This window comes from Chiloscyllium punctatum, chromosome 1 (assembly GCF_047496795.1).
Source record: "Chiloscyllium punctatum isolate Juve2018m chromosome 1, sChiPun1.3, whole genome shotgun sequence".
Taxonomy (NCBI): Eukaryota; Metazoa; Chordata; class Chondrichthyes; order Orectolobiformes; family Hemiscylliidae; genus Chiloscyllium; species Chiloscyllium punctatum.
In genome coordinates, this window is record NC_092739.1 from 105811316 (window position 1) to 105826519 (window position 15204).

The following is a 15204-nucleotide window of genomic DNA, read 5'->3' on the forward strand; positions in this document are numbered from 1 at the left end:
GAGGGGGGAGGTGTGGGCGCAAGTTTTGCATTTCTTGCGGTTGCAGGGGAAGGTGCCGGGAGTGGAGGTTGGGTTGGTGGGGGGTGTTGGACCTGATGAGGGAGTCGCGGAGGGAATGGTCTTTCTGGAATGCTAATAGGGGAGGGGAGGGAAATATATCCTTGGTGGTGGGGTCTGTTTGGAGGGTGGTGGGGTCTGTTTGGAGGGTGGCGGAAATGATGGAGGATGATACGATGTATCTGGAGGTTGGTGGGGTGGTAGGTGAGGACCAGTGGGTTCTGTCCTGGTGGCGATTGGAGGGGCGGTGTTCAAGGCGGAGGAGCAGGAAGTGGAGGAGATGCGGTGCAGAGCATCGTCAACCACGTCTTAGGGGAAATCACAGTCTTTGAAGAAGGAGGCCATCTGGGTTGTTCAGTATTGGAATTGGTCCTCCTCGGAGCAGATGTGGTGGAGGCGAAGGAATTGGGAATATGGGATGGCATTTTTACAGGGGACAGGGTGGGAGGAAGTGTAATCTAGGTAGCCCTTGAACCCCACCCCGCCAATCACCACCAGGCGCCAACCCTCCAACCACAAGGGATGAATGCAGATATCTCCAGCTTCCTAATTTCCCCTCCCCCCACCTTTTCTCAGTACCAACCCTCAGACTCAGCCCTGCCTTCTTGACCTGCAATCTTCTTCCCGAACTCTCCGGTCACACCCCCTCTACGGCCTATCACCCTCACCTTAACCTCCTTCCACCTATCGCATTCCCAACTCCCCTCCCCCAAGTCCCTCCTCCCTACCTTTTATCTTAGCCTGCTTGGCACACCTTCCTCATTCCTGAAGAAGGGCTTATGCCCGAAACGTCGATTCTCCTGCTCCTTTGATGCTGCCTGACCTGCTGCGCTTTTCCAGCAACACATTTTTCAGCTCTGATCTCCAGCATCTGCAGTCCTCACTTTCTCCTAACAGTTTTACATGGCAACTTGTTATGATCTGCAACAGGCTGCTGCAAAGATGGCAGGAACAGATTCAGTAGTAATCTTCAAAATGAGAATTCTATGCATACTTGAAAATGAAACTGAATTGCAGGGCTATGAGGGAAATGCAGAGTGGGCCTAATTGAATCTAGTATCTACAATACAGCACAAGTCAGGAGTATGATGGAATATCCTTCATTTGCCTGAATGAGTGCAGCTCCAAAAATGCTCAAGAAGCTTGACTCCATCCAAACAAAGAAGATACTGAATTGACCACCTGCAACATTCATCTCCTTTACCATAGATGTATACTGGTCGCAATAAGCACAATTTACAAGATAAACTGCAGCAACTCAGCAAAGGTAACGCTAAAACCAATCTGCCTCATTGAAAATTTAAACAAATTTTGGCAGTAACTGTTAGTCATCATTAGCCTTGACCAATCTGAGCTAACTGCCTGATATATAATGAAAAACGCTTGAGATTTAACTGTCAGTCAATATTAACTAGTACATTTTCCATGGAATGCTAACCAATCAGCATTCTCTTCTCATTCAATATAAATGATATTTTTTTCCCCCTTTATTTTAGTAAGTATTGTAAAGAATGCAAGATGGAAAGCCTATTTTCTCAGAATAGATTAGATTAGATTACATTACATTACAGTGTGGAAACAGGCCCTTCGGCCCAACAAGTCCACACCGAGCCGCCGAAGCGCAACCCACCCATACCCCTACATTTACCCCTTACCTAACACTACAGGCAATTTAGCATGGCCAATTCACCTGACCTGCACATCTTTGGACTGTGGGAGGAAACCGGAGCACCCGGAGGAAACCCACGCAGACATGGGGAGAACGTGCAAACTCCACACAGTCAGTTGCCTGAGGCCGGAATTGAACCCGGGTCTCTGGTGCTGTGAGGCAGCCGTGCCACCCACAAATACTTGAGAAGTTTTATATTAACAGGACATTCTTTTTAAAATTTTGTGAACAAGTACAAGAAAAGAAATGATGTTTACTTGAGACTTTGAAGTTGAACATCTCCCATTTCAAGTGAGATTTCTGTCCTTCCTGAGTTTGCTTTAGAATCCTGTATTATAGTGTATGCTTAAGTGAATATTGTAACATTTGAATATTTTAATAAATCCTACTGGTAATCAGTGCTAACTTTTGTTTGAAAGTACACCTGTAAAGCACCTTGATGAGCTTTACCTATTAAAGAAACAATAAATATACAAGTTGCTATCGTTTTTTAAAAAAATAGCATTTTTAGAGTGCTTTATGGGACACATTAATAATAAGGATGGTAGAACAGGAAGTTGTGCCAAGATTTTATAAAGGACAGGATGACTTATTGGTTATTAGTTCCAATGTAATGTAGAAGTGGTGTATTTAGTACACTAGGTTAGATAGATGAATGACGTTTCCTATCAAAAATTAATAATAAATCTCTCCTCCAGTTTTACTGCTGGTGCAATTCTGCAGGCAATCAAGGCCCTCCCTGGAACATGCAATGCTCCATTCCTTGTAGGTAAGCTAGAGCACTGAGTGATTTGATTATTAGGTTCATCTTAACTAATTTCACAATGTCAAGATTAGAGTGGTGCTGGAAAAGCATAGGTGGTCAAGCAGCATCTGAGGAGCAGGAAATTCGATGTTTCAGGCAAAAGCCCTTCATCCTGATCCTAGACCAACTTTGCAAAGAACTGAGGAGTAGAGCTTTGCCAACACTAATAAATGTGAGATATTTACAAATTTAATAAAGCAGGCTAGTGAATTGTTTATTTTTTTTCTGCATTTTCATGACTATCATAATAGCCCAGTTCATTTGTATTTTAATCACGTTTTGTCATAAAAACAGATTTAAAACACGGGAGGAGGTTATGTGGCCCATTGTTTGTGTCTGTTGAAAAAGAAATCTCTCAGTTATTGGTACATAGCCCTAAAACTTCTGAGCTGTAGATCACTAAATTTTTGCTTTAAAAAAGTTTCAACCTAACTGTGGCTAAATGAAATAGAATATGACTAAAATACTTTGCTTTGTATGCTAACTACAAGAATAATGTAATTTCTATTTCTTCTAAACGTTCCTGTTGATTAGATCCAATAAATAATTTTATTTAGTAGTGATAGTGGAATGAACGGTAAACAATTTAACATGAAGTGCATGTTGTTCTAACCTTGTCATTTTACTTGTTCTAGATCACAAAATCTAAACTAGCTGCTTATGCTGTAGATAAAATTCCTACTTAAAATCTAACTTGGCTTTCATTCTGGTTGGCTGAAGACACTTAAAAAAAAAACTTTCAATCTCCTTGATAACTGAGATGCCGGTTTAAGGGCTGCAATTATTCAATGACCTTGTTACATTCTCAGACACCTTTGTCAATCACATCTGCTCACTGGCATTGATTCGTTGATCTGTGGTAATCTGACATTGGATCACCTCTGGTCAACAGCTGATCTCTCAATTACAAACAGTCATTTATCAATATAATGATATACAGCCTTTCTTAGGCTGTGGGTTGTACAGTATGAGATAGGTCTGATCAGTTAATACAGAGGATTGGTTTGTAATCATTAAAAAAAAAATTGAGCGCTTTCCACAGTTTATCGAAACTAAGCTGCTAGTTGTATTATCAAAGTGTGCTTTTATGGTCTTGTGTTTTTCATCATGCAAAAAATGTTTCTAGCATTCTATGGTAGAAGTTAAAATCACCAGAGACAAAGAAGATTTGTAAAAACCGAGAGAACTGCAGATGTTGGAAATCAGAAACAAAAACGGAAATTGCTGGAAAAACTCAGCAGATCTGGCAGCATCTGTGGAGAGAAATCAGTGTTAAAGTTTTTGGTCTATAGTTTTGAAGAAGTGTCACTGAATTGTTAACTCTGATTTTTGGGCTTTAAATAAGTGACTAGGCTATGACCAGAGTAAAATGGGATTAATCAAAAACTCACTTGGACGCCCCACATAAAAGCACTGGCTACAAGAGCAGGTCAGAGACTAGGGATACCGCAGCGAGTAAGTCACCTCCTGACACCCTGTCTACAAGGCACAAATCAGGAGTGTGATGGAATACTCCCCACTTGCCTGAATGGGTACAGCTCCAACAACACTCAAGAAGCTTGACACCATCCAGGACAAAGCAACCCACTTGATTGGCACCACATCTACAAACATTCAATCCCTCCACCATTGGCACTCAGAAGCAACAGTGTGTACTGTCTACAAAATGCACTGCAGAAATTCACCAAAGATCCTTAGACAGCACCTTCCAAACTCATGACCACTTCCACCTCGAAGGACAAAGGCAGAAGGTACTTGGGAACACCACCACCTGCAAGTTCCCTTCCAAGCCACTCATCACCCAGGCTTGGAAACACACCGCCATTCCTTCACAGTCGTTGGGCCAAAATCCTGGAGCTCCCTCCCTACTGGCATTGTGGGTCAATCCACAGCAAGTGGACTGCAGTGATTCAAGAAGAGAGCTCACCACTGCTTTCTCTAGGGATGTGCTATCAATGCTGTCCAGCCAGTGACACCCAAGGTCTACAAATGAATTTAAAAAAAACTGGGCATGGGATTCCTTAGGAGGAGAGAGTAGAGAAATTAGAAAACAGTAGTTAATTAAGAGAGTCAGAATCAGTGTGTCTTCATGAAATGAAATAATGTCTTGACTAGTTACTTAGAGTTTTCTTGAGGTGGTCTCAGCCAGATTGCATAGAGGGAAACCTGTTATTGTGTTGTATTTGAATTTCCAGAACGTGCTCAACAAAGACCATAAGACTATTTTAAATAAGAAGGAACAAGATTAGGCCACTTGGCCTATCGAGGCTGCTCTGCTATTGAATAGGATCACGGCTGCTCTGGTCACTCTTCTTATCCTTTCCCATTGGAGCAGGCTCAATGTTGGATCAGTCTACTCCTGTTTCTATTATGTTCTCACAGAAGATCTGATAAATGAGCCTGAATTATTGGGTGGTTTTGATCAGATCATTAGGGAAAATATTTCTCCTGTTTGAGTCAGTAATTTAGATGGCACTTTTAAGAATTGTGGATAAATACTTGAAAATTTTAAAAGTTAAGGTAAATAGGCAGGAAAATACAAATGTAGAATTTCTTCAGGGAGTTGGCTCAGCTATACTGGGCTGAATAATGTCCTGATTTGCAGTGATTTTATCATAATGTATTGTGGATGATAGCAGAAAAAAGTTTGTGTTTTCATGATATTCTTTGTCCCCACTTAATATGTAGGGGGAGTTGATGGCTTGGTGATTTCCTCACTAAGAGAAAGTGAGGACTCAGATGCTGGAGATCAGAGCTGAAAAATGTGTTGCTGGAAAAGCACAGCAGGTCAGGCAGCATCCAAGGAGCAGGAGAATTGACATTTCGGGCATAAGTCCTTCTTCAGGAATGAGGAAGGTGTGCCAAGCAGGCTAAGATAAAAGGTAGGGAGGAGGGACTTGGGGAAGGGGCATTGGGAATGCGATAGGTGGAAGGAGGTTAAGGTGAGGTGATAGGCCAGAGAAGGGGTGGGGGCGGAGAGGTCGGGAAGAAGATTGCAGGTCAAGAAGGTGGTGCTGAGTCCAAGGGTTGGAACTGAGATAAGGTAGGGGGAGGGGAAATGAGGAAGCTGGAGAAATCTGCATTCATCCCTTGTGGTTGGAGGTTTCCTAGGTAGAAGATGAGGCGCTCTTCCTCCAGGTGTCCTGTTGACATGGTCTGGGATGGAGGAGGCCAAGGACCTGCATGTCCTTGGCGGAGTGGGAGGTGGGGGGTTAAAGTGTTCCGCCATGGGGTGGTTGGGTTGGTTGGTGCAGGTGTCCCAGAGGTGTTCTCTGAAACGTTCCGCAAGTAGGCGGCCTGTCTCCCCAACGTAGAGGAGGCCACATTGGATGCAGCGGATGCAGTAAATGTTGTGTGTGGAGGTGCAGGTGAATTTGTGATGGATATGGAAGGATCCCTTGGGGCCTTGGAGGGAAGTGAGGGGGGAGGTATGGGCGACCGACTCAGCACGGACATTTACTATAAACCGACCGAATCCTACAGCTACCTAGATTACACCTCCTCCCACCCTGCCACCTGTAAAAACGCCATCCCAAATTCCCAATTCCTTCGCCTCCGCCACATCTGCTCCCAGGAGGACCAATTCTAATACCGAACAACCCAGATGGCCTCCTTCTTCAAAGACCGCGATTTCCCCTCAGACGTGGTTGACAATGCTCTCCACCGCATCTCCTCCACTTCCCGTTCCTCCGCCCATGAACCCCGCCCCTCCAATCGCCACCAGGTCAGAACCCCACTGGTCCTCACCTACCACTCCACCAACCTCCAGATACATCGTCTCATCCTCCATCATTTCCGCCACCCTCCAAACAGACCCCACCACCAAGGATATATTTCCTTCCCCTCCCCTATCAGCATTCTAAAAAGACCACTCCCTCATCAGGTCCACACCCCCCACCAACCCAACCTCCACTCCCGGCACCTTCCCCTGCAACCGCAAGAAATGCAAAACTTGCGCCCACACCTCCCCCCCACTTCTCTCCAAGGCCCCAAGGGATTCTTCCATATCCATCACAACTTCACCTGCACCTCCACACACATCACTTACTGCATCCGCTGTACCTGATGTGGCCTCCTCTACATTGGGGAGACAGGCTGCCTACTTGCAGAACGTTTCAGAGAACCTCTGGGACACCCGCACCAACCAACCCAACCGCCCTGTAGCAGAACACTTTAACTCCCCCTCCCACTCTGCCAAGGACATGCAGGTCCTTGGCCTCCTCCATCACCAGACCATGGCAACATGACACCTGGAGGAAGAGCGCCTCATCTTCCGCCGAGGAACCCTCCAACCACAAGAGATGAATGCAGATTTCTCCAGCTACCTTATTTCCCCTCCCCTACCTAATCTCAGTCCCAACCCTCAGACTCAGCACCGCCTTCTTAAGCTGCAATCTTCTTCCTGACCTCTCCGCCCCCACCCCCTCTCCAGCCTATCACCCTCACCTTGACCTCCCTCCACCTATCGCATTCCCAACACCCCTCCCTCAAGTCCCTCCTCCCTACCTTTTATCTTCACCTGCTTGGCACACCTTCCTCATTCCTGAAGAAGGGCTTATGCCCGAAACGTCGATTCTCCTGCTCCTTGGATACTGCCTGATTTTGTCACGAGACTAGTAATCCAGTGAGGAGAAAGCGAGGACTGCAGATGCTGGAGATCAGAGCTGAAAATGTGTTGCTAGAAAAGCGCAGCAGGTCAGGCAGCATCCAAGGAGCAGGAGAATCGACGTTTCGGGCATTAGCCCTCATTCCTCACACTTTCCTCATTCCTAAAGAAGGGCTTATGCCCGAAACGTCGATTCTCCTGTTCCTTGGATGTTGCCTGACCTGCTGCGCTTTTCCAGCAAAACATTTTCAGCTAGTAATCCAGTGACCCAGGTAATATTCTGGGGACACAGCTTTGAATCCCACCACAGCAGATAGTGGAACTTAAGTGAAATAAACATCAATATGTCCATGAAAATGATCATAAAAACCCATCTGTAATACATACTCATTTGGGGGAGGAACCTGCCATTCTTACCTGGTTTGAACTACATGTAACTCCAGATTCTTAACTGCCCTCTGAAATTAACATGAAACACTCTTAACAAGGATTGAAACTGGTAGACCATCTAGCATTGACTAAGGCACTAAAAATGTCTATTTGATCCTGTCAGACCACCTTACTAATATCTGAGGATTAGTGGAAAACTCAGAAGAAATATTGAGGGAAAATAGCCGAGTCACAGACGTGTGAAGCAACACCTTGACATAGTTGTATTATGGGCTTCAGTGTTCATTACTGAGAGTGATTCGACAGCACCACTGACAGTTTAGTCCTTCTGGAGACAAAGTCCATTTTGTGGTGTGGCACTATCACATACTAAATTGGACAGACTTTGAACAAATCTAGCGACTCCAAGACTCGGCATCACGAGGCACTGTGAATCATCAGCAAAACTACATTTTAATCTGTATCCCTCAAGCCAGTATATCCCCTAATCCACTATAACCAGCAGGACAAGGGATCAACCAGAGTTCAAGACAATCTACCTAAAACCTGGTGAAACTACAAATCAGGACAACTTACTATGACAAGCTTAAATAGCAAGTGATAGAGCTAAGTAATTCTATAAACAATATGTCAGATCTAAGCTCAGTCTTGCCACATCCAGTTGTGAATGGTGGTGGACAGCTCACTCGAGGAGGTGGCCCATCAAATACTCAATAATAATGAACCCTAGCACATCAGAGCAAGAGATAAGGCTTAAACATTTGCAACAGTCTTCAGGCAGAAGTGCTGAATGGATGATCCATCTCTGTCTCCTCCAGAGACCCACGGCACCAAAGATCCAGTCTTCTGCCAATTCGAATCATCCAATGATATCAAAAAACAGCTAAGGCACTTGATATGACAAAGGCTGTGGACTCTGACAAGATTCAGAATTCAAAGCACCCCTAGCCAAACTGTTCCAGATTAACTACAACACACTGACCTCTACCTGACCATGTGGAAAATTGCCCATATATTTTGTGTACACGCAATGCAAGACAAATTCAACATAGCCTCATCAGACTACTCTTAATTATGAGTAAAAATAACAATGTACTTCCTTAGCAGTAACCTGCTCACTGATGCTTACTGATGCGACCAGGCCCACTCATCACCTGACCTCATTAAAGTCTTATTTCAAATATGGACAAAGCTGAGTTTCAGAGGTGAGGTCAGTGATCTTGAAATGAAAGCTGTATTTGACTGAGTGTGACTTCAAGGAGCCTGAGCAAAACTGGAGTCAATGAGAATTGCAGTGAATTATTTTTCTATCTGGTTAGTGACAGAACTAGCACAAAAGAAGAGGGCTTTTGTTATTGGATGTTAGTCATCTCAGCTCCAGGACCTCTTGACAGGAGTTCGTCGAGGTAGTGACCTGGACTCGGCCTTCTTCATATGAGCTGCTTCATCAATGACCTTTCTTCCATCATAAGTCAGAAGTGGGGATATTTGTTGATAATTGCACAATGTTCAGCACCATTGATTAGAAGCTAAGCTAACTAACTGTATAATCACTGTGGTTGCAAGAGTAAGTCGGAGATTAGAGATGCTGCAGCAATTAACTTACCTTCTGATTCCCCAAAGCTTGTCCACCATCCACAGAACACAAGTCAGGAATGTGATGTAATCCTCCCCACTTACCTGAATTAGTGCAGCTCCAACAACATTCAAGAAGCTCTGAACCATTCCAGATCAAAGCAACCCACTTGAATGGCATCCACAATGTTCTGGACCTGACCAGACACCATCCCCACCTCCCAAGTATAATATGGAGATATATTTTTGTAAAAGACGTGTAAGGTGCTATGTTCCAGGTATGATTCAATTGATTACCCCAAAGCTTTAATCAACACACACTTCATTCTTACAATGCAGTTAAAATTCAATAAAAAGAATTGGCACAACTTGACCCAATCAAATACTTAACCAAATAATGTATTATTTAACCACTAATCATCAACTATTCTGGTATAGGCAGCATCCTATAAATGTACCCTTGGGAAAGGCAATTCAGCAACACAGTTACAGCTGTTATTCTCACATGCTGCCTCTCTCCGGTCCAAAAGAAAGAAACACAGACAGAAACAATCCGCCTCCTTTAATTTTTAAGAGGATTCCTCGCTGCCTAAGATTTCACTATAGTAGCAGAGAACTCAAGCTTTTAGCTCCAGTAGCCAACAGAAACCTCAACTAATTGAAAGCAAAACCAACAATCTTTTTGCGTCTGTGTGACCCTGACCATACTTTTTAAAAAAAAGTCCAAAGCAACTTCATAACTGCCTGCCTGAAGGAAACATTTTGACACCATGGTTGCATCACCCCTGTGCAAGAGAAACAGGACAGGACACATCTCTTAAAGGCACAGTATTATCGCAATAAGCATCAATTCCCTCATCACGTTGCTCAGTGTCAGCAGTGTGTAATATTCAAAAGGTGCAAGCAGAAATCCACCAAAGGTTCTTAAACAGCACCTTCCAAACCCACGACCACTTCCTTTTGGAAGGACAAGGGCAGCAGATATTTGGGAACACCACCACCTTTAAATTCCTCTCCAAGCCACTCACCACACTGTCCACAATGGTGGACACAAGCAGGTTCAACGCATACACAATGTCTTTATTTCGTTGACCACGATTGAAATGCGTCATTATATCCAGTTTTACGTTAAGCGTAACAGTCTTACGAGCTCTCTTAAGCTTTTCTGAATCCTTAGGACATATCTTGCTAATGGATGCACAAAATAAATCGAGAGAAAGCACAGATGCTAGCAGACACCGTTCAAAGCTATGGCCATTCCTTCACTGTCGCTGGGTAATATCCTGGAATTCACTCTCGAGTGGCATTTTGGGTCTATATGAACCAAATGGACTGCAACAATTCAAGAAGGCAGCTCACCATCTCAAGAACCTCCAACGATGGTTATAAATGATGGTCCAGCCAGTGACTTGTCTGTGAATGAGCAAAAATAAAACATAAATTTTGCTCTAATTATTTTGAATGTGCTGATAACTCTGCTAAAACTTGGAATTATTAACCTTCAGACAAATAGAGTCTTCATTACTTGTTACTGTTAACAGCTGTTCGTAATTATTTTACCTCAATAAATAATAGTTGACAAATTATTGCAGAAACAAAAACAGACTTGATGAATTGATAGAACTTTAGAACTCTGATAACTTAAAATGAAGTACAGTATTATAACTAGTGATAGGTTGAATGCATAAATTTTAAAAAAATTCCAGCCCTACTTCTGTATACAGGTAACCTCTGCTTTTCGAATGTTCGCTTTTACACCAATTCGCTTTTACAAAATGCCAACTTTAGTACCTGTTTTCGCCAACTAAAAGAGGATTCTTGCTTTATCAACAAAGCGTGCGCAGAGAGAATGGTTCTGTCAAGCGCTTTCCCTGGGAACTACACTCAGCATAAGGTGGCCATAGCTTTGAACGGTGTCTGCTAGCATCTGTGCTTTCTCTCGATTTATTTTGTGCATCCATTAGCAAGATGTGTCCTAAGGATTCAGAAAAGCTTAAGAGAGCTCGTAAGACTGTTACGCTAAGCGTAAAACTGGATATAATGACGCATTTCAATCGTGGTCAACGAAATAAAGACATTGTGTATGCGTTGAACCTGCTTGTGTCCACCATTTGTAGTATTTGCACCCAGAGAAAAAGAATCTTGAAAGCTGCCGAAGTTACCATTGGTTCTGCTAAGTAGCAAAGATGGTCTGTTTTAGTGGCATCAGTAATAAATCAAATGGAAAGTCTGTTGCTTGACTGGATTGATGGGTGGTGTTTCATTAAGTTACCTTATACTTAAGGAGGAATCAGTCTTAATAAGCTGAAACGCAAAATACTGGGTGATGGTGATAAAAACTGTTGCAAAAGTGGAATTTAAAGGTAGTCATAGGTGGTTTGATCAGTTTTGTTAATGTTACTTTAGGTGTTATGTGTTATTTGGTATGATTTGGTAGGTTATTTTTTGGGCCGGGGAACATTCAAAAGTTTTTCCCATTTAATCCCTCAAAGAATTTTAATAAATTTGTCAAGTATGGTTTCCCCTTTGTGAAGCCATGCTGACTCTGCTTGATCATACTATTCTGAATGCTTAATTACATCTTTTGGTAGAGGGCATAGGTTTAGAGTGAGAGAGAAAAGCTATAAAAGGGACCTAAGAGGCAACGTTTTCACATAAAGGGTGGTGCGTGTATGGATTGAGCTGCCAGAGGAAGTGGTGGAGGCGGGTACAATTACAGCATTTGAAAGGCATCTGGATGGGTATATGAATAGGAAGGGTTTAGAGGGATATGGGCCACATGCTGGCAAATGGGACTAGATTAATGTAGAATAATTTGGTCGGCACAGACTAGTTGGACTGAAGCATCTGTCTCTGTGTTGTACATCTCTATGACTAAATTAACGGTAATTGCTTCTTCACTTAACACCATTTTGGCTAATGAACGTTTTCATAGGAACGCTCAACTTTCGGATAGCTGGGAACACTTGTAATAATATTTTAACCTTCTCACTTGGGGTATCCTACTTATGACAGTTCCTGTCCCTTGTTATCAACTGGCAGTTGAACTTGAAGAAAGAAACATTCATCTGTGAAAGACTTCCTTAGGCTACATTTGTGCCTCCTGGAGAAACAGTAGTGGCTTCAGTGAATTTGGCATCGATCTAGTTTACTAATGTGAGTCAAGGAGGAGTGTCATAGAAGCTTTATGCTGCTCGATTAGAAACAGTAAGTTGCCAAATCAGTCAAACACTGACTTACATTTCATGAATTTTCACCAATGTTGTTTTTTGTTTGGTAATTGGTATTATATAGACTATATGATAGCAATTGCTAATTTAAATTTTTTTTTAGAATATTCAGTGATCTGGATAAGAAAATGATCGCTGGGCTTCAGATTTCAGGTTTATTTGAAGAAGCATGTAAATAACAGCCAAGTCCTTTCCTATATGAGGATGTAAAAGTCAGAGGGATAATCAAAAACTGCCTTAAGAGTAATGAATGTAGATGAGAAATATTGGAAGGATACTCGTTGGAGCATAAAGAATAGTATGAAATGCTTGGCCCTGTTCCTGGACTATATATCCTATGTAATTATTTCAATAACTGCCTAGTTAATCACTAGTTTTGGCTGAAGCCATATATAAGAGGATGTTCAGCATTCTCTCTGTCAACTCTCCGGCAGTTCTTCACCAGTTTAAGGAAATATGCCTGGCCCTAAATGTTTATAATAGCTTCAGAATGTACTCGTTGGAATTAAAAGCAGAATGGAAGCAAATTGTTTTATTGTTCTGTTCAAAAAAGAGCCACAGAAACAAATGAATTTACTGATAAAGTAACTTGTACCAAACTCTGATTATCTGTGCTAGTATCACATTGATAATGTTGAATATAATAACTTAATGAAAATACTGATTTAATTTCTATTGTTCGAACGAGAAACAAAGTCGAAACTTTTCATCTTACACTCATCAGGACTGAAACTCGAGACACACAGCAATGTGGATGACTTGTAACCGTACTCTGGGCAATGAGAAATGGTCAATAAATAGCATCGAAAATGCAACTTTTTGCAGTATAGGAAGAGGGTGCTAATTGGCTGGACCGTGGTTAGTCTAGAGGTACAGTAGGATCTATTCAGATTTCTGTTAGCTGGTTGATTGACCCAATCTAGGCATATACACTCTGGTCAGGCCCTTGTCATGCGTAAGGCAGCAGGGACTGTCAATCTCCAAAACTCTTTCTCAATTAAAAAGAGTACACCATATGCACAGAATTAGTGTGAATGTATGTAGTTTCTTGCACAAGCAAATAAAATGCATTGCAAACCTAACTGATGATTTCAAATTGGCTTCTACTGTATATCTTAGCACCACTTGAATTATTTAGTCAATATTCATGAATAGCGAATTATATCTGCTGCCAGAACCAGTGTTGCCCACGTTTGAGCAGGATTAAAATGCTGGTTGCTATGGGCTGTAAAGTGGTATGATCTGCCAGTCATTGAGACACATGGCGTACATACATTGGCACAGTCTGGTCTGAGTAAATCACGAGCTAAGATTGACAGTTAAGATGTTCATCCGTAGCTCTGTGCCAACCAATCAGCACCATTTTCTCGTGCTGTATAAATAATTTTTCCCTTTGAAAGTTTGGTTTCTTGCATTCCAGTACTGCTGAATTCTAAACAAGAAGCTTCAACCTTGTGCCTCTTCTTAGCAATGTTTTAGTTATTTTTTCAATTTGTTGATTTGATGCTGTGCAGCATAGTATTTTGTACAGCAGGGTAAAATAAAAGAATTATCTGAACAGCATTCATTTATGGAAAGCACCTTCTGGCTTGATGTGATATTTCTTTTGTTCTTTGATTTTTGGAAAGTTGTTTATTTGGTATATTTTTGTGGTTTAGGAAGGGGATACTGTTGTGCTAAGTATATTTCAAATATTCATTAACAGTTGACTGGAAGAAACAAATGTCCCTGAGTTTGACAAAACTGTTTTCTTGAGCCCGTTGATGGCTTAACAAAGAAAGGTATTGGAAATCCGTGCAGATTAAAAAGGTCTTGAGAGATTGTCATTAGGCCGGCTGAATGTGTTGATTTCAACCAGTACAGCAATCATGTTGCTGCAAATTGGTTTCAGTAACTCTATGGAAAACCCTATGAATTTCATTGTACAGTGACCATTGATGTAAAAGAAGTGGACTCTCAGTTATAATCAAAGTCAGCTTGGCAACTGAGGTGACCACACAGTCAAAAATAAGTTTTGTCACCACTCCCTATGCATAACCACACCAACAGTTTAGCCATTTAAGTAAGTTAATAGAGGGACATTGATGTAAAATCGTGTTCTACTACCACTTGAGTCAATATATTTAGGACAAAATTAGATGGCTTTTATTATTATTGAAGTAGTTACGCATTTTCTATTTGAATTTTACTCCAGCATTCCAGAAGAGGAATACCACAGACCTGGTTAGTAACGACACAGCATCGATGGGCATCGAACCTTCCTATGAACACAGTTGTGCTGTTTGTACCACAGCAGGAAGCATGGGTGGTAGAAAGAATGGGTCGTTTTCATAGAATACTGGATCCAGTAAGTAGTATCTTTGTTTACTTTCAACAATGAATGTCAAGAAGATGTTTTGCAGTTACCATGGGTTGTAGCTATGATTCTTGACTTTTAATATCAAGTTTGTTGTCTTTCTCATATATTTTCGGAAATGATTATTAAGTGAAACCATTTCCCTGTTCATACTATTTTAAATGTGTCTGCTAATGACATGCATGATGTTCAGTCATGGCAATTGTTCCACATTGCTTACCTCAGTGGTTTGTAGCAGATAGCATGCCTTGGAGCTGCCTGACCCTGTAAAGCATAGAATCAGCTTGGCAGTACTTTGAGCTGATCTGCAAGTCAAACTTTAAAGGTTGCGTAGCTACAGGTTGACTCCAAAGTTTTTCAAGCATTCTGGCTAAATATTACACAGCATGGAGGTGTTAAAAAATGCAGACCTTGATTTTTCATTCTTCAGAAAACCTGCTAGTGGGAGAAATCCTAAATAGTGCAAAACACAAAACTTACATATCAACCATATTTATTAACTCTTTTTTTCCAGAT

At 41.9% G+C, this 15204-nt stretch overlaps 1 protein-coding gene across 4 annotated transcripts in view; it reads left to right on the forward strand.

Annotated features, from left to right (window-relative positions):
• The window catches only part of stoml2 (stomatin (EPB72)-like 2), a 67563-nt gene that overhangs the window by 11620 nt on the left and 40739 nt on the right, over positions 1–15204 (forward strand). For 3 of the 4 annotated variants that reach the window (XM_072571680.1, XM_072571681.1, XM_072571683.1), the window contains exon 2: positions 14527–14679. In XM_072571680.1, coding sequence (XP_072427781.1) covers positions 14527–14679 — 153 coding nt within the window. Of the gene's footprint in view, positions 1–2473; positions 2496–14526; positions 14680–15204 lie in introns of those variants that run through there. The other variant, XM_072571682.1, reaches the window with a different exon arrangement.